Source organism: Mesoplodon mirus (genome assembly GCF_964341445.2).
Source record: "Mesoplodon mirus genome assembly, chromosome: 2".
Taxonomy (NCBI): domain Eukaryota; kingdom Metazoa; phylum Chordata; class Mammalia; order Artiodactyla; family Ziphiidae; genus Mesoplodon; species Mesoplodon mirus.
Window position 1 is genome coordinate 82,691,192 of NC_138977.1, and position 23,444 is coordinate 82,714,635.

Sequence of the window (23,444 nt, forward strand, 5' to 3'; positions counted from 1 at the left end):
CATCTAAAGATGGGACACTCATCTGAAAGTCATGACTTTATTTTCAGTCAGCCGTTCAACAAACCTTTAAGGAGTTGTGCTGTGCGTGGTGAGGCATGGCAAAAAGTCACATAACATAAAAAGCTCATAACCCTAAACACTGAGCTGTGCTTTATATACTATGAACTAGAAACACTGCTTGAAGAATTTATCGTTTCAGAAGAAGAGGCAAGAACTGAGAAAAATAGGAATGGCCTAGCGGGGGCTAACTAGGTGGGAAGGCATAGCAGATTCTCAGGCATTGCTGGCCCACCCAAAGCTTTCTTTCCTGCTGGAATCGTGCCAATTGGAGATTCCTTTAGAATCTTACTTAGCTCTTCTAAATACCTGGCGGTATTCATTAGTCTCTCAAACAGCAGTATAGATTACGCCAGCTGTCCTTCTAAATCCTAGCTGAGATCTATGCCTTTGGTAGAACAGCATTTTGAATGAAGGAGAGAGAAGACAGATGGATAATTTGGTGGGAGAAATAGGCCTGGGTATTGGAAAGGTAACGCAGTGAAAGGATAATAGAGGCGAATACCAAAAAAGTGTCATTTTCTTGGCAGGGGAAAATTCTTCCTCCTCTCCTCCCATGCCTGGGATCTAAAAATCTGGTCCGTGATGCAGCTCAGCCCCATTCTAAAGCAGACGGACTCTACCATGAGGAGCCTTGGGAACCCACCTCCTGCTATGACAGTGCTGCTAGGACAAAAGGCGACAGGGGCTCCTAACAGCCCAATCAAAAAGCAAACTTTCGCTGCCAATGCTCTTAACTGGGGACTGATCAAGTAGAGAGGATTCACGTGGACCACTATCTCGTGATGCTCCCGATGTGCTTGTTGTACAGGTCTCAGAGCTTAGTAGGAATACGGCTTTTCCAATTTCACGTGATTTTTATACAAATTTGGTATTTTTACTCATGACTTTCCTTTCTGAAATGATCTCAACTAACCTTTCAAACTGGAATTGCTTTGTTCTTCACAGTAAGAAAGAATACACAGGTATCAATTCCAAAACTCATGTACGAGGTGGATTTTCAGATCACAAATAAAGAAGACTGTATTATAAAAGGATGATGTGTCAACTTTTAGAGAAGGGGCAAGAACGTTTTGGGGGTATATGTGGGGGTCACGTTCCCCTCTGAGAATGTACTTTGAGAGAGGTATGGGTCTTTTTCCCAGAAAACTGCTCTTGTAGACTGGCACATCCAAATATGCATGGAGGTTAGGGGGTTTCTGGGCCCTTAAGTCCATCCATGGATCCTTGGGGACTCAGGATACCAAAGTAGATCCTGTCATTTAGACACCGAGAAATGCCCTCTCCCAGGGCCCCAGTCCTCAACGGGCTCTGGCAGGGCTAATAGGTAAATCACAGGTGCATCATGTCTACACCAGCTGCCTTCATGGGAAAGTGACCCCGATAAATACCTTCATCAGCCATCAGTACCAAATCTCTCGGCTCTCAGAGCTCTGGGGTTTCATAAGGAACAGTGGAATGCAAGCAAGTCTGCCATTAATTATTTTCACCTGTTACTTACCTCTCCCCAAATGCCGACTGTATCACGGATGTCATTTTTGCAGTAAGAAAGCTGCCTTATGCAGTTGTTGACGGCAACACTACTCTTGCCAGGGGCGAGGTCCTCCTCTGCCATTTCCACCCACCCCAGAGAGCGCACAGCAAAACACTAGGAGGAAAGTCAGAGAACAGGAGATTACTCACTGGCCACAGGTCAACGTACCTTAAAATCCTCTACAAGGTGTACTCAATGCGTCTTTAATTACTACAAAATGTTCAATCATCTAATTTAGCAACAAATCCTAGATTGTTGGAAAATTAAATTGTGGCTATTTTTTGCTATTAAAAAAATGTAGTAGGACTTCCCTGGTGGCGCAGTGGTTAAGAATCCACCTGCCAATGCAGGGGACACGGGTTCGAGCCCTGGTCCGGGAAGATCCCACACGCTGTGGAGTAACTAAGCCTGTGTGCCACAACTACTGAAGCCCACGTGCCTAGAGCCCGTGCTCCACAACAAGAGAAGCCACTGCAATGAGAAGCCCGCGCATCGCAACAAAGAGTAGCCCCCGCTCGCCACAACTAGAGAAAGCTTGCGTGCAGCAACGAAGACCCAATGCAGCCAAAAATAAATAAATAAATAAATAAATTTAATTTAAAAAAATGTAGTAATAACTATCTTCTTGCCTAACTTTCTGTGTGTGTGTGTGTGCTTGAGAGTGTGTGAGTGTGTTCAGGTTTTTTTTTCTTAGAACAGATTACTAGAAGTAGAATTACAGGGCTAATGGGTATAAACATTTCTAAGCACCTTTATCTAGTATAAGGCATTTTTTTTTTTTTTTGTAGTAAGAAATGTAACCCCTGTGAAATTTGTTACTTGTTAAGCACCTGGGAGAAAGAATTAGCTACATGTTTGTCACTTGTTTCTAATAACAATGAGGCAAAATGTATTCTCTAATAACCAGAAATGAAAAAAAAAAGAGGAGGGAAAATGTGCTTTCATGATAATAGGTCTCAGCATTTGTTACTAGCCCCAAATCCTGAAAGCCTGCAGAATGGATGGACTTGTGAGATACCTTAGAGCACAAATTCCATTTATTCTTTTATCATTTAGAGATATTTGATTTGAGATCACACTCCTTGTCTTCCTTTTAAAAGTTCAGGTGTTCAATTAAAAAAAAAAGGATCTTATCCATATTGTAACAAGCAAAAAATCCAAAAATTTATCAAGAAAGAAGTTCCTGGGACATACTAGGGTGATCTGGCTAGAGCATCTGCCTAGCTGTTAATCACCAGGTTTACCAGGTGGCTGGAACTGCGGTTTCTCACCGCAACCTGTGACCCGGGTCTCCTCCTGAGCTGCACACCAACTGAAGAGACCACCTTTGAAGGACAGGAGGGCATATAAGGTGCCACACTTCTGTGGAGCCAACAGGCTGTTTCTCAAAGAGTGTCTTCTGAAGTTCCCCAAAGTGAACTTCATAATACAATGAAGAAATGCAGCCAACTGTCCCAAAGTGACCACATTCACTCCAGTTCAACCTTCTCTGTTTCAGACCCCACACCCAGGCTGGGTGCCTCCTTCCTGAATTGCTAATCACACTTTCTCAGGGGAAAACAAAACACGAAAAGACCAAAGACAACCCGGTTACGCTAATAGAAGGTGGATCCTCACGTCCTAAAAGGAAGGATGGAGGTACCTGCGTCACCGCCCGGAGTGGAACGTTTCCTGCTCACTGACGGTGCACACGATGCCTTTTACAAATACACCAAAAAAGAGAAGGTCATCCCCACAACAACTGCAAAAGCTACTTAGGACCCTGTGTCCTGGGGAAAGGTTCTGGGAGATGTCTTCACATTTCACGTGCTCATGTGTTTCTGCTGGAGAGAAACTGCCCGAGGGGAAGAGGATGCCACAGGTGCAAGGGCAGCCCCTTACCCAGAACTTCACGGGGCTATGCCCAGGAACTCCCCTCCCTTGTTGGCTCCCTACATAGTCCCTCATGAGTAAACTCACAATGCCACAACCCAGCCCTCCCGCATCATTTTCATCTTGTTACATACCACCTTGTAATGGAAAAACTCAGCTTTTCCACCTTTACCAAATGTGCAGATGTTTTCCTCCACACCAACAAGCGATTCTCAGACACCAGTAGGGTGTCCAAGAATTCAACTCAATTCTGACACCATCTACCTGGATAGAGCGTCAGATCCTGCAAGTTAAGGGCTCAGTTCTACAAGACTGTCCCCCCAACAACTGCCTGCCCCACCTCCTGCCTCCGCCAACTTCAGATGCCAATCCCAAGTCCAGGGTGTCGCCTGTACTTCTGGCCGACCAGCTATAGATTGAGGTTCGGATGACCCCCTTCTTGAGTTCAATGAATTTGCTAGAGTGGCTCACAGAACTCAGAGAAACATTTTGTATACTAGATCACTAATTTATTATAAAAGGATGTAACTCAGGAATAAATAGCCAGAGGGAAGAGATGCACAGGGCAAGGTATGGGGAAAGGGCCCGGAGCTCCCATGCCCTCCCCAGGTGCCACTCTCCCCAAGCTCCACGTGCTCGCTGGCCTGGAAACTCTCTGAACCCTGCTCTCTGGGTTTTGTGGAGCCTTCATCATATACGTGCGACTGATTAAGTCACTGGCCACTGGTGGCTGAACTCAACCTCCAGGCCCTCTCCCTTCCCTGGAGGTGGGCATGGAACTGGAAGTTCCAACCCTCTAATAACATGGTGGGCTCCACTAGCCCCCATCGTTAGGTGAGTTCTAGAAGTCACCTCATAGGTATTTATTCATTTAATCCTCTCCTCAACCCTGTGAGGTCAATACTAAGTTACTGTACCCATTTTATTTATTTAATTAATTTATTTATTTTTGCGGTACGCGGGCCTCTCACTGTTGTGGCCTCTCTGTTGTGGAGCACAGGCTCCGGATGCGCAGGCTCAGCGGCCATGGCTCACGGGCCCAGCTGCTCCACGGCATGTGGGATCTTCCCGGACCGGGGCACGAACCCATGTCCCCTGCATCGGCAGGCGGACTCTCAACCACTGCGCCACCAGGGAAGCCCTACTGTACCCATTTTATAGAAAGGAAAGTGAGTGAAGCACAAGGCTGATAAGTGGTGGACCTAGGATGCAAGTTAGGCAGCGTGACTTCTGGGCCCTCACTCTTAACCACTCTGCCATATGCCTGAGAGCTTGTTGGAGGGACAGTATCCGATGGGGCTGGGTCCACAAAGAGGCACAAGAACACAGTCAGTGATGTCAATACAGTTTGAGTGTACCTGGCCCAAGAGCATAGACAGCCTAAACTACAATCTTAGCTCTGACTTACAGGTACTGTGATCTTGGCCATGTAACTTACAAAGTCCCAATTTTTTTCTTATTTGCAAAAATGGGAATAATAATGATAGTTAACTCAGAGGGGGTTCTTACAAGGAGAAAACAACATAACACAGGCAGAAAACCTAGCACATAGAAAACACTCCATAAGCATTGCTGAGTGAAAGAACAAATGAATATAGTGTCACAAACATCTTAAAAGGAGTCATCAAAGGGGGAAAATGAAAGGAGATTTGAAATTAGCGTGACCCTATGCTCCAGTTATCCTCAGGATGGTTCTGATTTATCTCTGTTGTTCTGGAAAAATTATTAAGAGCAGCTCCTTTTACTCCTTTTACTCTATAAATTATTATAATTACTCTAGCCAAAATTCCAGTGATGAATCTGGTAAAGTTGCAGGATACAAAATTAATGCACAGAAATCTCTTGCGTTCCTATACACTAATGATGAAAAATCTGAAAGAGAAATTAAGGAAACACTCCCATTTACCACTGCAACAAAAAGAATAAAATACCTAGGAATAAACCTACATAAGGAGGTAAAAGACCTGTATGCAGAAAAACTGTAAGATAACTGATGAAAGAAATTAAAGATGACACAAACAGATGGAGAGATACACCATGTTCTTGGATTGGAAGAATCAATATTGTGAAAATGACTATACTACCCAAAGCAATCTACAGATTCACTGAAATCCCTATCAAATTACCAATGGCATTTTTTACAGAACTAGAACAAAAAATCTTAAAATTTGTATGGAGACACAGAAGACCCCAAATAGCCAAAGCAGTCTTGAGGGAAAAAAACGGAGCTGGAGGAATCAGACTCCCTGACTTCAGACTATACTACAAAGCTACAGTAATCAAGACAATATGGTACTGGCACAAAACCAGAAACATAGATAAATGGAACAGGATAGAAAGCCCAGAGATAAACACACGCACCTATGGTCAACTAATCTATGACAAAGGAGGCAAGGATATACAATGGAGAAAAGACAGCCTCTTCAATAAGTGGTGCTGGGAAAACTGGACAGCTACATGTAAAAGAATGAAATTAGAACACTCCCTAACACCATACACAAAAATAAACTCAAAATGGATTACAGACTTAAATGTAAGACTGGACACTATAAAACTCTTAGAGGAAAACATAGGCAGAACACTCTTTGACATAAATCACAGCAAGATCTTTTTTGATCCACCTCCTAGAGTAATGGAAATAAAAACAAAAACAAATGGGACCTAAAGAAACTTAAAAACTTTTGCAAAGCAAAGGAAATTACAAACAAGACAAAAAGACAGCCCTTAGAATGGGAGAAAAAATTTGCAAATGAATCAACAGACAAAGGATTAATCTCCAAAATATATAAACAGCTCAAGCATCTCAATATCAAAAAAACAAACAACCTAATCAAAAAATGGGCAGAAGACCAAAATAGACATTTCTCCAAAGAAGACATACAGATGGCCGAGAAGCAATGAAAAGCTGCTCAACATCACCAATTATTAGAGAAATGCAAATCAAAACTACAATGAGGTATCACCTCACACCAGTTAGAATGGGCATCATCAGAAAATCTACAAACAAAAAATGCTGGAGAGGGTGTGGAGAAAAGGGAACCCTCTTGCACTTTTGGAGGGAATGTAAATTGATGCAGCCACTATGGAAAACGGTATGGAGGTTCCTTAAAAAACTAAAAATAGAATTACCATATGATCCAGCAATCCCACTACTGGGCATATACCCAGCGAAAACCATAATTCAAAAAGACACATGCACCCCAATGTTCATTGCAGCACTATTTACAATAGCCAGGTCATGGAAGCAACCTAAATGCCCATCGACAGATGAATGGATAAAGAAGATGTGGTACATATATACAGTGGAATATTACTCAGCCATAAAAAGGAACGAAATTGGGTCATTTGTAGAGACGTGGATGGATCTAGAGACTGTCATACAGAGTGAAGTAAGTCAGAAAGAGAAAAACCAATATCGTATATTAACGCATATATGTGGAACCTAGAAAAATGGTACAGATGAACTGGTCTGCAGGACAGAAACTGAGACACAGATGTAGAGAACAAACGTATGGACACCAAGCGGGGAAAGTGGTGTGTGTGTGTGTGTGTGTGTATGATGAATTGGGAGATTGGGATTGACATGTATACACTGATGTGTACAAAATGGATAACTAATAAGAACCTGCTCTATAAAAAAAATAAATAAAATTCAAAAAAAAATTCCAGTGAATTTAGCCTCTGGCATAGAAACCAAGGCTTGGATGGGATACTGAGATATGCCCAGGTGGAAATGGGGTTCAAGATCAACAGCAGCTGCTGTCAGTACAGCATCCTGGTGATCCTGGTGGGGGTGAACCCTAATACACCAGCATTACTGTGGGATGGTCCTATGTCCTAAAACTAGAAGCCAGGAGCACACTTCCTCACTTTCTCTAATAGCTTACTCGAGAGTCCTACAGCCTGTGAAGACTCAAAGAATTTATTAACAATAAGGAAGGTGAAAAAGAATACTGGCTGCATAAAAAGAAACGAAATTGAGTTATTTGTAATGAGGTGGATGGACCTAGAGTCTGTCATACAGAGTGAAGTAAGTCAGAAAGAGAAAGACAAATACTGTACGCTAACACATATATATGGAATCTAAAAAAAAAAATGGTTATGAAGAACCTAGGGGCAGGATAGGAATAAAGATGCAGACGTAGAGAATGGACTTGAGGACACAGGGAGGGGGAACGGTAAGCTGGGACGAAGTGAGAGAGTGGCATGGACTTATATACACTACCAAATGTAAAACAGATGCTAGTGGGAAGCAGCCACATAGCACAGGGAGATCAGCTCATAGCACAGGGAGATCAGCTCGGTGCTTTGTGACCACCTAGAGGGGTGGGATAGGGAGGGTGGGAGGGAGATGCTAGAGGGAGGGGATATGGGGATATATGTGTACGTATAGCTGATTCACTTTGTTATACAGCAGAAACTAACACACCATTGTAAAGCAATTATACTCCAATAAAGATGTTTTAAAAAAATTAAAAAATAAAAAATAGATTGTGAAAAAAAATACTGGCTGCTTTTTTGTCCTTGAGTCCAAGAATACATGGATTTCAAAAAACAAGAGCCCTCACAATATTATTAATTTTCCGTATGTAATTTAGTATCTGATCTGAGAAGCTTCACCACTGGTCCCTACGGACAAAGGAAGGGGAAACGGGTTTATGGAGGGGAAACTCCACTAAGCAGCGAGCTCTGTTTCCTTTCAAAGAACCAAGCGGCAAAGAGCAACCTGCGCTATTTGGTGCTGCCCTCGTGTGGCTAGGAAGGTTTATAACCAACACCAGTTTTCCTTAAACTCGGGAATTAGAATCAGCTCTGTGAATAAACGCTCATTTCAGAGAATAGGAGAAGCTCAAAATATTCAGTCAAAATATGTAATCAAATGTTTAATCAACCTGACTTTTCAAATACTTTTTTTTTAAAGTTACCTGCTGGTCATTTTATTTATTTATTTTTTAACATCTTTATTGGAGTATAATTGCTTTACAATGTTGTGTTAGTTTCTGCTGTATAACGAAGTGAATCAGCTATATGTATACATATATCCCCATATCTCCTCCCTCTTGCGTCTCCCTCCCACCCTCCCTATCCCACTTTTTTCAAATTTTGCAAAAAATATCAACATTTGTACTTATATTAATGCTCATTCTTCAATAGCTCTTTACCAAAAGGGCAAAAATGAGTAATGGATGGTTCAGGGTATGGACTGTGTCATCAGATGGATCTAGATTCAAGTCATGACTTTGCTACCTACCAGCTGGTGACTTTGGGGAAGTCACTTAGGTCTCTAAGGCTTCGTTTTTCCATCTGTAAAATGGGAATAATAATAGTACCTATACTTTATAGTACTATTGTTGGACTAAGTGAGATAATGCAGGTAAAATATTTAGCATAGTGCCTGGCATATAATAAGAACTCAACAAACATTTATTATGCTATTGATAAATTTTAACTTTTTCTCTATGTGTGGATTTTAAAGATTTCTTTAGTTTAACAGATCTCAGGCAAAGCTAAAACACCCAGAGGGCTTTGTTAAAACACAGAAAACTGGACACCATCCCCATCATTTCTGATTCAGCGGTCCCCAAACCTGCACTTCTAACAGCCTCCCAGGTGACACTGAATTTGCAGGTCTGGGGACCACACTTTGAGAACCACTGCCATCCACAGATGGCCCCTTCCTTACTCAAAGTCATGCTGTTCCTACGACTGGTCCTGAAAGGCAAATCTGGCAAGTTAGTTAACCTCTCTGTGCCTCAGTTTCCTCGTCTGTAAAACGTGGATACTAAAAATCCCTGTCTCACAACAACCTATCTATGCTGTGAGGATGAACAGGGCAGAGTTTGCTGCTGTGCCTGTCGATGCTATTAGTTATTACGAGCATTTAGGGAACCCGGGTCATGGCTGAACTGGGAGGGACCCAGCTCTTGGCTTGGGGCTTCCTTCTCTCCCACTGGTTTTCTCTCCCCCACACTGGAACCAACTGTCATATCCTGGTTGGAAACACACATCCTGTTTCAACTTCTGTTTCTTTGAGTCCTCTATTAATAGCGACTGATGCCTGGGGAGAACCTCTTCCTAAGACATGTGTCGAGGGGTAGAACTCAGTGCCAAGCCTTGGTTTCCAGGGCCAGACAGTCCCGGGTCCGCATTCCTCTATTCCCATCGGTGGGTGCTCAGCCTCCACGAACCTAAGCTTACTCAGTTGCAAAATGACAATAACTATAAGCTCAGAGCCCTTCCGGGAGAGCCAAAAAGCAAACGAGGAAGGTCAGGGCTGGGGCACTGCAGGCCCTCAGCAAATGTTCCCTCTCTTCTCTCTCTGGCTGCAGGAGACCCTCTCATGGCCGCCTGTGTTCTCCCACAGGCCTTCCACTTCTCCTTGTCCGAGCTTCGGCGAGGACAAGCAAGATGAGAGCCTGCTGGCAGAAAACTGGGGGCCTCGTTCCTGGACCACGAGGTGGGGCAGGGGATGGAGGACAGGAGAGACGAGGGAACTGGAGCTACTGGAGCTACAGTCGGACACAAACCTTGCCTCCTCCCAGGCGAGCCAGCCTCTGTGCACGGCACCAAAGAAGATGCTGCTCAAATGAGCGAAGTCTGTGAAGTAGCGCATTTGAAGCCCAGAACACGGTCAGGGCTCTACATAACTACGGAGGGATGATGACGAAAACGTAAACGATACCAGAATTGACAGCGACACTAAATTATAGGTATGAAAAAACTAAGAAAATGTAAGAGAAAAGCTACAATTTGGTCTAGCAGTACAAATGTAATCCTAATGAACACTCATTTATAGGAACTGCTTACCACTTAAGCCTAAGTACCCTGCAGCACAATAACAACTGTGCCTTCAAGTCAACAAACGTTTACCGAGTGCCTATTAGTTCCTGGAGACATAGAGAAATGAGTGCGACGCGGGACACAGAGTGGGAATCCACGACACGGCAACGAGAAATAAGGGGACGCGGAGGCGCACGTGTGCGTTGGTTGCTCATGGAGGGAGGAGCCTTTTTTTTTTTTTTCTTTTTTTTTTTTTTGCGGGCCTCTCACTGTTGTGGCTTCTCCCGTTGCGGAGCACAGGCTCCGGACGCGCAGGCTCAGCGGCCATGGCTCACGGGCCCAGCCGCTCCGCGGCACGTGGGATCCTCCCGGACCGGGGCACAAACCCGCGTCCCCTGCATCGGCAGGCGGACTCCCAACCACTGCGCCACCAGGGAAGCCCAGGAGGAGCCTTTTAACTCACAGAGAGGGAGTTATGGACAGCTTCTGGAAGGAGATGGTATTGAGCTGAGCCTTGTAGGATGGATGGGTTCATTCGTTTCACAGAGATTTACTGACCCCTGCTATATGCCAGGTACTGGAGGCACATCAATGAACCAAAGAGGCCAAACACTCTGCTCTGAGTAGTACTGCAAAAAACTGGAAGGGCGTATTTGTTCGGCTGTGACACCAGAGGTCACACAGCTCTGTGGACATGAACCACAAAGAGTAAGGTACAGTGGAATGGGGGGGAGGGGCTGTGAGCACTGTGGTTTAGGGCCTAGGTTTTCAAGTCACTGACTTGGGATCTAATCCCAGGCTGGCCACTATTAGCAGTGTGATCTGAGCCAAGTTTCTTAATCTTGGTGAGCCTCAGTTTCCTCATCTGTTGCAGTGAGGATAGCGGTATGGACATCCTGGGGGTACTGGCATGACGAATGGGAAGGCTTATGCTAAGAACAGGGCCTGGCCCACAGGGAATGCTCAAGGAAAGGTGGCTACTGTTTTCACAAGGTCTCTGATCTCTGTCAAAAGTGTCAGGATTGAGGAACACCACCAACAGTCAGCCAGTCAATCCTGTTTCGTTTTTCCAACTAATGATCCAACCTCACTACGGATATACCTTGGGTGCCTGGGGGTGGGGAGAGGCCCGGGGCCTGGGGAGGAACAGGGGGTGGAACCCTCAGGTCCACCTAAGAGTCCTCGGACCTCGGAGAGCCACGGATGGGGCTTCAGCAAGTTCTAAACCTCCTGCAAATATATCCAAAAGTATGTGTGTGTTTGCATACTGCACAGCCTCTGGGGAAGCACAACCTCGGAAATGGCAGGCACTGCCATTAAAAAGAAAGGTGAGGGAAGCCCAACAGCCAGTTTTGAAAACCAGTGACTGTTTTTGATGCAATGTAAGCTCCCTCGATATTATCCCTGATGCTCCAGCAAAAGTCTGCTACAGAGATGGATGAAGTCAGGAATTAAGAGAAGGGTGTACTCCTCTCCTGGGGAGATGCTTGGTGGAGGAAAAGTAGTGGCGGAGGCCTCAGAGTGGAGAACAGGGAGTCAACACAAGAGACATATAAGCCCAGGGAACGGGCAGAAATGTGCGGGGGAACCCATGGACTTCGCAGCACACGAGACTGGGATTCAAGCCCATTTCACCTGGATTCTAAGAGCATATCGATCCTGCTGCTGCCTGAGCTACGCAGAGCTGCTCTGTGGAGACTCTTTATATCTGTGCTCTTGGGGTCAGGTGGAAAAAAAAAAAATATTCTCACTGTATGTGACTATGAGGAAGGACCTTTTGAATAATCATACATCCCACGTAGAAACTGTGAGAGAATCCTTTTTTATTTCATACTGGTGGCCACAGTAACATACCCATTTAGGGTACATTCATCATATTTGATAGCCTACGTCCTGGGATGTCTCCCTAAGAATTCAGAACACCCCTCTGCCCTTTCCATTCCCAGTTACTGCATCAGAGACAGCACGAACCTGACTTCTGCCCACCGGCCGATCACTGGACCATCCAGATTTTGCCAAGAAATAAGGCAGCCAGTAAACAAAGGGCTGTGACCTCAAACGACTTTCAGAGTCTGTTCTGAAAATGCATAGGCTTTTCAAGGTTCAAAATATCTTCCCTGGACATGGCTTCCGTAATAGGGAGGTCTTTAGCAAATCAGAGTTTGGGGTCATGATACATAGGAATGTAGATCATTGTCATTACGGACACAGTTTGAAATAAAATTAGGCTTCATCTGCTACTGCTTTTCTTTGAAACACAGAAATGCTTTCTAAATCCAGCATCTCAATGGGCTCGGCCAGAGAGGTGCCTGGGGACTCTGGAGTGGAGCATGACCCAGTTCTCCATCTGGCTGAAGCAAAGAATCAGCCTGATTAATTATTCAGCACGGCAATGACCTCGGCAGCCAGGGAGGACCCAGAGAGCATTTCTACACTGACCCCAATGAGCACTTCAGCTGTTCCTTCTGTTTCTCCCCAGGCTGTCTGCAACATGGTAAGCATTCTGGCAGAAAACAAGACACCTGGCCCTTTGGGGCACTGGGCCCGCAAGTGCCATTTACTTAACTCTCCCTCTTTCCTATTTTTCAGAATAAGATCACGCTATTGGAAAGATACATCCTATGCTAACATTCTGTGCTGACAGCTTCTGCTACAAAGAGGACAGTCATCATAATAACTACCATGCATGTGGTACTTACAGCGTGCCAGGGACTAAGGACTGATCCATAATTGAAATATCGTCTACAATGCCCACCTTCCTGCCTGCCTGCTCCCCTGGTTCCTGGTGGTCAGTTCATGGGGGGGGGGTCCCCACTGTCTCTAGTAAATAACAGGCTCTGTTCCTAGTAAACACTCTGGAAACCTACAAGGTCAGAGGGCAGGAATACCAACCAGATTCCCTATTTCAGGAAATGCTCAGAGCATGCGCAGTGACAGGGACTCCAAGCTAAATTATCTAATGGAAGAAGAGGAAGATGCACCACAGTTTAGAAGCAGTGCCCGTAGTCATCTCTCATGCACAACGTGGAGCCATGCAGGTTTCTGAGATTTAAGGCTTCGGTGACTTTAAATCCTTAAATGAAAATGTAAGGATTCTTTCAAAGCCCTGTGCCTTGATTTCTCCCTCTCTGTGCCATTCCCCAAGTCAGCTCCTGCCTGCGATGACTATTCTGTAACTGCTCCTTCTGCTTTATAAAAACGCTTGCTGACTCACCACTCTACCACATCAAGAAAAGCAATCATTCTGAGATTTACCGGAAACGAGGTTTGAACCACTGATGTGCTGAAGGGCGTGCACAAGGGCAGTCACACTGGGAGGACCGAGATCTGATTCTGCATGAGTTTAAATATTTAACAGTCTCTGGGGTGTCTCTGCTTCCTCACGCCTCCTCACTGCACGGTCTCTTTGGCGGATGAGCTAGTCCAACTGGGCAGAGCTGTAGCCTGGTTTCCTCCTCTCCCCTCAGGTTGGGGGGGTGGGATTCACGCTGGGGAGTGGGACGGTGCCAGTGCACTGGGTTTTGACTTTTAACTTAAAACACACGTTTGAGCAGCACTGAAATCATGACGCCAACAGGTCTTGCTTTTAATTTAAGACACAAGACATGCATTTTTGCACAGCAGTGAAATCATGACATCCATATGCCTTAAGCATATTTCTAAGTGTTTATTATTGTCTTAAAAACAATATTCTCACTGCAGCACTATTTACAATACCCAGGACACGGAAGCAACCTAAGTGTCCATCGACAGATGAATGGATAAAGAAGATGTGGCACATTTATACAATGGAATATTACTCAGCCATAAAGAGAAACGAAACTGAGTTATTTGTTGTGAGGTGGATGGACCTGGAGTCTGTCATACAGAGTTAAGTAAGTCAGAAAGAGAAAAACAAATACCGTATGCTAACACATATATATGGAATTTAAGCAGTACTGATGAAACTAGTGGCAGGTTCATCAGGAATAAAGACACAGACGTAGAGAATGGACTTGAGGACAGGGCGGGGGGGGAGGGTAAGCTGGGACGAAGTGAGAGAGTGGCATGGACATATATACACTACCACATGTAAAATAGATAGCTAGTGGGAAGCTGCTGCATAGCACAGGGAGATCAGCTCGGTGCTTTGTGACCACCTAGAGAGGTGGGATAGGGAGGGTGGGAGGGAGATGCAAGAGGGAGGAGATATGGGGATATATGTATACATATAGCTGATTCACTTTGTGATACAGCAGAAACTAACACACCATTGTAAAGCAATTATACTCCAATAAAGATGTTAAAAAAAATTCTCAGTAGTGCTTAGGTGAGGGGATTTCAGAACGAGAAGGAGGAGGGAGGGAATTTGCATTTATTGTGTTCCTATGATAGAGGCTCTTTATTGATTACCTAATTCAATTTAGTTTAATTCTCACAATGAAGTGAATGAGGTATTCTACCCATTTTTGAGAAGAGGAAACTGACTCCTAAAGGAACCCTGGCAAGCTTAAGGCTTCATAAAACGTTTTGGAAAATCTGACTTTGCGGCACGGTGTCATCACACTTGATGCTAACACTTGTGAATGTGGTGGTGAGGAGGGGGTTAAAGTGGGCGAGAAAGAGGTGGCGGACAACAGTATCACACGCAGCATTTATTACGAGTGTCTGTGCACACATTACACAACGAGTGGGAAAAATCCACTTCTCCTTTACTACTCACCCAGAATGCTTCACTTCTGACCCTTCTAGTCACCGAATGTGAGGGGGGTTTTCCCCACTCCAAGCAAGTCTCTGCAACACCAGCTGGGTGTGCTATAATTTAACTCAATCCTGACACCATCTACCTGGATAGAGAGTCAGATCCCATAGGTTAAGGGCTCAGACCCACAAGGCTGCTTGCCCCACACACCCCTCAGACACCAACTGCAAGTCCAGGTTGTCACCTGTGCTTCTGACCGACCAATCGGCTACAAATTGGAGGCTCCCATGACCCCCTCCTCGGGTTTGATTAATTTGCTGGAGTGGCTCACAGAACTCAGGGGAAGTTTACTTACTAGCACACCAGTTTATTATAAAAGGGTATAACTCAGGAACATCCAGATGGAAGAGGACAAGGTGTGTGAGAAGGGCGTGCAGCCTCCAGGCTTTCTCCAATCATGCCACTCTCCCAGCACCTTCATGTGTTCCCCAACTCAGAAGCTCTCTGAGGCCTGTACTTTAGGGGGTCTTCATAGAGGCTTCACATGATGAAGGCACGATCGATCATTAACTCCATTTCCATCCCCTCTCTGGAGAATGGGGGTAGGACTGAAAATTCCAAGCTTCTAATCATGGCTTGGTCTTTCTGGTGACCAGCCCCAATCCAGGAGCCTACCTAGAGTCACCTCATTAGAACAAAAGACACTGCTATCATCCAGGAAATTCCAAAGGATTTAGGAGCTCTGGGTCAGGAACCAGGGGCAGATACGTGTGTGTGTGTGTGTGTGTGTGTGTGTGTGTGTGTGTGTGTGTGTGTGTGTGTGTGTGTGTGTGTGTGTGTGTGTGTGTGTGTGTGTGTGTGTGTGTGTGTGTGTGTGTGCGCGCGCGCGCGCGCCACTTTCTTTTATATATTTAATCAACTCATGGCAACATATGAGATAAATGTTATTACTATTCCTATTTTACAGATGAGGAAACTGAGGCACAGAGTGGTTGTTAGGGACTGAATTGTGTCCTCTCAGAATTCATATATTGAAGCTCTAACCCCCAATGTGGCTATATTTGGACACAGGGCCTTTAAAAAGGTAATTAAGATTAAATGAGGTCATAAAATGGGCTTAATCCAGTAGGACTAGTGTCCTTATAAAAAGAAGAGACACCAGGAATGTGAGCACACAGAGTAAAGACTACATGAGGACACAGCGAGAAGGTGACCGTCTGCAAGCCAAGGAGAGAGGTTTTGGGAGAAACCAAACCTGCCAGCACCTTGATGTTGGACTTCTAGCCTCCCGAACTGTGAGGAAATCAATTTCTGTTGCTGTAAGCCACCCAATCTGTGTGGTATTTTGTTATGGGAGCCCGAGTAGATTAATACAGTGGTGTATACAAACCTAAGGTAACCAGCTAGCATATGGTGGAGCTGGCATTCAAACCCAAGTTCATGTACTGACAAATCCCTGTCAACACGCCATGCTACCTCCTAGGAGCCGTAACACGGCTGGTTTTCCTAAAGGGCGGGTGGGGGGCAGGCATACCTCACTCTACACCCAGGGACCTCAGAGAGGACCTATAACCCCTCCCTCAACCTGACACACTGTGCACATGTGCACATGCCCTCTCCCAGAATCTTAAGTTCTCAACAGCTAGACCAGGCTGAGACCAGAGGTCAGGAGTCCTGGTCCCACTCTAAAGAGGCCCCGGAGAATTCAAGGGCGGGAAGAGGCTGAGGAGAAGGAAATCCCCCCCTGAGCAGGGAATGAGTACTTCAACCCTCGTACCCCTCCCAGGTCTAGCTTTATTGCTCCAGGCTGGCCCTGAGACTTCTCAGAGGTCTAAGAGAGCCCCTACCACAAGGCACTAACTAGCTCTGAAGTGGTGGTCTGGGTGCTCCTGTGCACACTGTCCACCAGGGGGCACCATCATCCTTCTCCCTCCCAACCCCTTACTCCTGGGAACAGAGCCCTGGAGGTAAGGAGTCTCCATGGGGGCAAAGGAAATCAAATGTAATCAACTGCCTGATGCCTGTGCTCTCATCCCTCTAGGCCACTGCACAGCTGCTCACACTGTGTTCTGGGAAGGCCTAGGGTGGTTAGACTTTGGGACAACCTGTGGGAGGGCTAAGGGGCAGCCAGTGTAGCGCTGAGGCCTCTGGGGCGCCTCAGGCAAGGTCCTGCTCTTTCTCTCCCATGAAAGGCTTTCTTCAATTAAAGAAGGGCCAGCGTCCCGTGGCAATGTCCACAGTGACGGTCGCTAATCTGTTACCAAGCAGGGTGAACTGTCACCACGTTATGAGGAATCTATATACATTTAAAAACAAACACCAGAATGTCAATGTATTAATTTACAGAGGGAAATGTAAGTCTGACTGGATGCTCAGGCTGGCCAACAAGAGGATTCATCCTCTGGAGGAAATCCACTCCAGTTTTAACCACCAGCCCGCCGCAGGCTGATGAGCAGAGAGGCAAGCGGAGGGAGCCTGCTTCCACGTCTTAATGGCCAGGATCCTCGGAGACTCATCGCTAGTGCAAGACACAGGCCTCCGGGTTGTGATTTAATACATAAACAGTTGATTGTATTAGTCATTTCCTGCCCAGGAACCAGGCCAGCATTATGAGGCCTATTTTTATCAATGGAAAAGTTGAGTGGAGGTGGGTTCAACCAAGAGACTTAGGCCAGTATTTCCATAATGTCACAGAACAAATGAGACCTATGTGCATATTTAAACATAAACCTGCAGATATATCACATCCGACATCTTCACGTACAATCGTCATCGTCTTTCTAGCCGTGCCATTTAGCCAGTGCTTACTCTGTGCTGAGTATTTTGTATACAAAATTAAGAGTTTGGACTTGGCGGGTAAAGCAAGGTGGCACCGACATTTATAGATCACTTTCTCAACGCTTCATGCCTTACAGCACGTAGCACATGTTCTCACAACCCTACAAAGCAGGAGCTCCTTATTACACATGTGAGAAACTGAGTCTGGAGAGCTGAGCTGAACTGCCCAAGGTCACACAATAAATAAGCAGCAGCTGGAATTTGATCTGAGGTTTAGTACTCAAGGTGGATTACTGTCTTGATTTTACAGAAGAGGAAACCAGCTCAGTGAAGTTCAGCAAAGTGACTCAGCTGTGGAACGGCTTGATCCAAGGCCTCGTCTTGCTCTCACCATTCTTTGCTCTACATTAGCTGTTCTATAAACAGGAGCACTCAATCCAAAGGAGGCTCCTTGAGAACAGGCCTGTTCTGTGGACCTCTGAATGCCTGCCACCCAAAAAGAGGCTCTGGCACATGCTACATGATCAATAGATATTTTTCGGACTTCGCTGGTGGCGCAGTGGTTAAGAATCCACCTGCCAGTGCAGGGGACACGGGTTCGAGCCCTGGTCTGGGAAGATCCCACATGCCGCGGAGCAACTAAGCCCATGCGCCACAACTACTGAGCCTGCGCTCTAGAGCCCGTGAGCCACAACTACTGAAGCCCGTGTGCCACAACTACTGAAGCCCTCGCACCTAGAGCCCGTGCCCCGCAACAAGAGAAGCCGCCGCAATGAGAAGCCCGCACACCGCAACGAAGAGCAGCCCCGGCTCGCCACAACTAGAGAAAGCCCGTGTGCAGCAATGAAGACCCAATGCAGGCAGATAAATAAATAAATAAAACAATTAATTAAAAAAAAATTTGTCAAATGAAGACACTTGAGCTGGAGGCAGACCGAGGTACGGTGGCAAGAGTGGACCGGATCTGACTGGGAGTCCTCAACCTGGCTGGGCCCTAGGCTAGTTAATTGACCTAAGTTTCTGCATCCTTGGAGGGATAACGCCACAGACGCTGGTGAGAACTCAAGGGGGTGTACCAAGCACTGGTAGAGAGCCTGGCATAGCCACTTTTACCATAGCAAATGCATACAGCCTGGATTATGAAGCCAGAGCACCCAGGTTTGAATCCCAGATGCCCACTTAATTCCTGAGTGATGCAGCTTTCTAATCTGTAAGATGGAGACAATGATAGTACTTATGTCCTAAGGCACATTGGGAGAAATAAATAGTATGGTGCATCTAATGTGCTTAGAATGGTACATGGTAAGTGTTCAGTGTGTTAGCTATTATTATGATTAGCTCTAAATTATCAACAAATCTGATCTAGGGTATGCCTAGTGATATAAAAGTCATATAAAAATATCCATGTAGCCAGTAATGCGAGCTAGAGTCAGGTATCATGTGCCTCCACTGTGAAACCGGAGGGCCAGTCCTTCTGGAGGCTAATCCCTGCCTGGGGCCCAATCCATCCTTATCAGGAGCCCCATCTTCACTAGCTGGTGCAGCCTTGACACAGCCCTGCAGACAGGAGCCCATTTAAGGGTCCTGGGACACAAGCACTGAGGAACAACCTGAGCCCTTGCTGTGTTTGCAGCCCTTCTCTCTGGACTTCCAATTGGTTCCTGATCCACACTCTGGGCACCTGGCTGGACCAAGAGTCCTGTCCTGGAGTTGAGTCCCCTGGCGGTGCTTTGTGCTGATGTTCCCTTTAGGTGCCAGTGGGATCTAGACACCTCACTGTCATGCTGTCCCTCCGTCCCAACCCTGACTCTGAGCTAAAGACCACTGAGATGCTACAAGGACCGGCTCATCAGATGGGTCCCTCTGGACATGGAGCAAGCCTGCCAAGCCTCTGGAAGGTACAATCTGGACCATTCCTACACTCATCCAAGCAACACGGACAAGTGTAGAACTCAATGCTTTGTTCAACTGTTCAAAAATTCAAAAGCTTCCACAGAAGATTATTTCTTACATGATAGGAAACGGTGGCTCTCTTACGAAGGGAGGGAGGGTAGGGGCAGGATGGGCACTTCTTAAACCTGATGCCTGACATGTCCAACTAAGGCACCTATCAAATCCCACTGACCAAACGCCCAATCACAGCCCCTCCCGGACAGCCCGACCCACTGCAGCCCAAGGCCTCGGAGAACTCAGAGTCACCACGCAGCATCGCTGAGAATCAGAATCTGACAGTAACCACAGAAACTTCTCCTGGTGGGACAGCGAACGTGTTACACAAAAGGGAACTTCTTCAGCTGGAGACACCTGAATGCCAACAAAAGCTGAGTCTGTGGCCGTAAACATCAGCTCACGGCCCACTCTCTCACAGTTTTAGTAAGAGCCCATGCCCGTCCAGGCCCAGCAGCAAGGCTGGCTGGAGCAGCCTCTGTTCCTGCAGAGAAGAAGCAGATGTCTTCACTCCTGGGAAACCACTGTTCCGCCCTGGAAGTGTGAGTGGTATTTTAGTTTTCCCATACAGGAGTCTTGGAAAAGATCGAGAGGCAAGTTGTATGGTCCACATGGCTGATTTACACTACAGATTTATATTATTTCTGTTGAGAAATGTTATTTGCAGAGAAAGCACAGAGTAAAACCATAATGAATCCTCAAATTCTGCACATAAAGTTGGCCATTTTATCTCGCTGGGGCAAGCAAGATGGCCATGTGAGCTCTAGAGGGGATGCTGATCCAAAGGAAGGACCAGAGAGAGCCTGAGGTCAGGAGACAGACTGCACCCTCTGGGTTGGGGGCTGGGGACCTGGAGACCTGGGCATAGTCGGGGCCGGGACACTGGGGAGACTGGGAGGTTACAGATCCAATCTCAGCTAGTAACAAGTCTACTTGCAACACGGAAAATGCAAAACTCAAATAAACAGAGTACCATTCTTAATAACACTTAGCCAAACGTTGCCGTGTCTGAGGCAATTCAGAACTAATTTGATCCTCTTCTAAAATATGCCCAATAGATGACCCCACTAAGAATGATGCTGCGTGGGTCTTGAATAAATCCTTCCTCTAAATAGCTCAACTGCAAATACAGTTGATCCTGTACAGTTGATTCACTTACTCTCCGAAATTTATCTGCAACCTCCACATCAATATTTGTGGCACGTTTGTGGTCACTCATGGACATGCAAAGCCTGGCAAAAAATCTGGGTTGCATGATGTGCGTGTTCCCAGCTGAGGTTGAACAAGTCTTCTTGTTTCAGCCCTCATACGGCAAGTGAGCGCCCTTTCCGCGGTCTATTTAGCACCTTTTTGTATATGCGTGTGTGCTTTTTCTTGGTGATTTCACTGTTTAAACGGCCTCCAAGTGTAGCACTGAAGTGCTGTCTAGTGTTCTGGCGGGAGAAGGCTGTGATGTGCATTCTGGAGAAAATCCATGTGTTCCATGAGCTTCATTCAGGGGTGAGTCAGTGCTGCTGACTGTGGGCTCAAGGCTAATGAATCAACAATATATATTAAATCAGGTGTCTTTCAACAGAAACACACATAAAATGAGGTTATGTATTGATAAAAATGTGACCAGAGGCTCGCAGGAACCTAACTCTGCACTTCCCGAGGAATACTGTATTTCAGTGTTTGCTAATTCAGCGTTGGCAGTGCCTTTACAGAGCTTTATAGACCCACTACAATAGTGAGAATCAACCATACCTGCCCTTCCTCCTAGAGCAAGGCCAGGGGGCGCAGGGTGGTGGAGGGGGACTTGATCACTCTAGCTTTCTGGATTGGGGTATAGCCGGTGCAGGTGGGACTAGGAACCACGGAGTCCTGGGTTCTCGTCGCTGGCCTCCAGGCAGATCCCTCCTCCCCCCAGGCTCCCCCTTATCTCCCTGGTTTCCTCCCTCACATCTTACTCATGTCACCTTCTTGGACTATTTAAAACTGCAACCCCTCCCAGCACTGTCCAGCTCTTTTCCCTACTTTATTTTTCTCCATATTTTCACCTAATGTATCTTCACCTAATGTATGTATATTCCACTTCTGTGTTTTGCTGTTTCTCTCTCTCCCCACACTGGGACACAAATTACATGAAGGCAGGGGTTTGGTCTGCAGTCTCCTCCGCCCCTAACCACAGAATCTGATCGCCGTGAGGGTTAAATGAGTTCATACACATCAAGCAGGCTTTGAGCAATATTTGGTGCCTGGTAAAAGCTATACTCATCATCATTGTTGGGACTGATTGTAGTTTTTACTGCTGGCTTTTAAGAAAGTTTTTTTTTGTTTAAACTGCACTGCTCACCAAGAAAGGAAAAATCTGCAACTTTTTAGTGTCTGAGATGAATGCAGTAAACTCGTAAAGTGGGAAGACCTACAAAGACCTGAATTAAAAGCACAGCTGTTGATTGAGCACCCTTAAGGGAGCATTCACCAGGTCCTCGCTCTTGAAGCTGACTTCTAGAAGTCTACACGGTACACACACGGGAAGAGCCTTTGCCCACTGCACAGAGATCCAGAGCACAAGGGATCTGGGGACCCCGGAACCCGACCACCTCATTTCACAAATGAATAGACCCAAGTCCCGAGAGCACTGCACTGAGTTGCCGCTAACAAGAATGAGTGTCTGTCTTGTGCAGAGTGGAGTGGGCAGGGGAGTCTGTCCCTAAAGGGTTCCCTTAGTCACCGCCACTTACTGAGATGGTACCTGACCAACTGGAATCACTGTGTAATGCAAAGATGAAGTGAGTATGAACACTCACTATTCCAAGGCATTTACGGCAATTCAAGAAGAAGTATTTTAAGTAGTTGTTTTAAAGACTGCTTTAAATTAGCTATATTGAGTTTGTAGGGTAGGAATGCATGTTCACAGAGCTGAGATATTAAAAAGGAGGACATTTCCAGCAATAGACTAAAGGCTAAAAACCTACTCCCAGAGGTGACAAGGTATCTGAAGAACAGACATATCCAGGACTCCATCTGAAGACAGATTGACCAAAGAGGCTCCTTGTGGCCCCTCCTCACAAGCAGGTAACACACCTGTGTCTCAAGTACACTCAGGTTTTATCCTGTGCGTGTGTGGACACAAGGAAAGAAGGAGCCTTAAGGAACCCTGTAGCTCCAGAAAGTGGAAACTTCTAAGACTTCCCTGGTGATCACACGAAATAACCATGGAGAAGGAAGGACCCAGAGAACGCTGCAAGGCAATGGATTCCCAAAATTCCAAGGGAAGTGACTGCAGATTGGATGCCATCACAAAGCCTTGAGATCGAAGTAAGCAGTTAGTGGAGGCGAGCCTTGCTGGAGACTTACAGACGGGGGCAGAGAGGAGTTCCCGGCACGAAGGGGCCGAGGGCAGAGGGAGGGAGAGAGAACTTTGCATTATTCAGGGTACATAGCCTTGGGGCCAGGGCACCTGGGTCACGGCAGCTCCTGCTGTTGCCTGAGGCTCATTACTGCTGCCTGTGGGACAACTGCAGCCCTGCCCCCTGAATGGACCTAGGGTGGAGGTCCAGTGATTTGGGCCAGAGGCTGCTGGTCCAAATTCAAGGAGAAGCCTCATTCCCAAATTCATCTCCCCTTTTCCTGGACTCTTATTATAGATACTCAGTAGCTTACCTCTTAATGCTCTACTATTCTTTGAATTAATGCCACCTCCCCCATTAGCCTCTGAGCCTTGTTTTCAGAGCTGAACTCAAAGCTTTGCTTGTCCCCTTTGCTTGACTGATGAGGCCCATCAGGGGAAGTGACTCATCCAGGGTCTCC

At 46.1% G+C, this 23,444-nt stretch overlaps 1 protein-coding gene across 18 annotated transcripts in view; it reads right to left on the reverse strand.

The window, feature by feature from the left end:
* The window catches only part of APBB2 (amyloid beta precursor protein binding family B member 2), a 389,233-nt gene that overhangs the window by 70,289 nt on the left and 295,500 nt on the right, over positions 1–23,444 (reverse strand). For all 18 annotated transcript variants that reach the window (XM_082637315.1, XM_082637301.1, XM_082637312.1 and 15 more), the window contains one exon: positions 1,559–1,705. In XM_082637315.1, the coding sequence (XP_082493441.1) occupies positions 1,559–1,705 (147 nt within the window). The remainder of the gene's footprint in view (positions 1–1,558; positions 1,706–23,444) is intronic.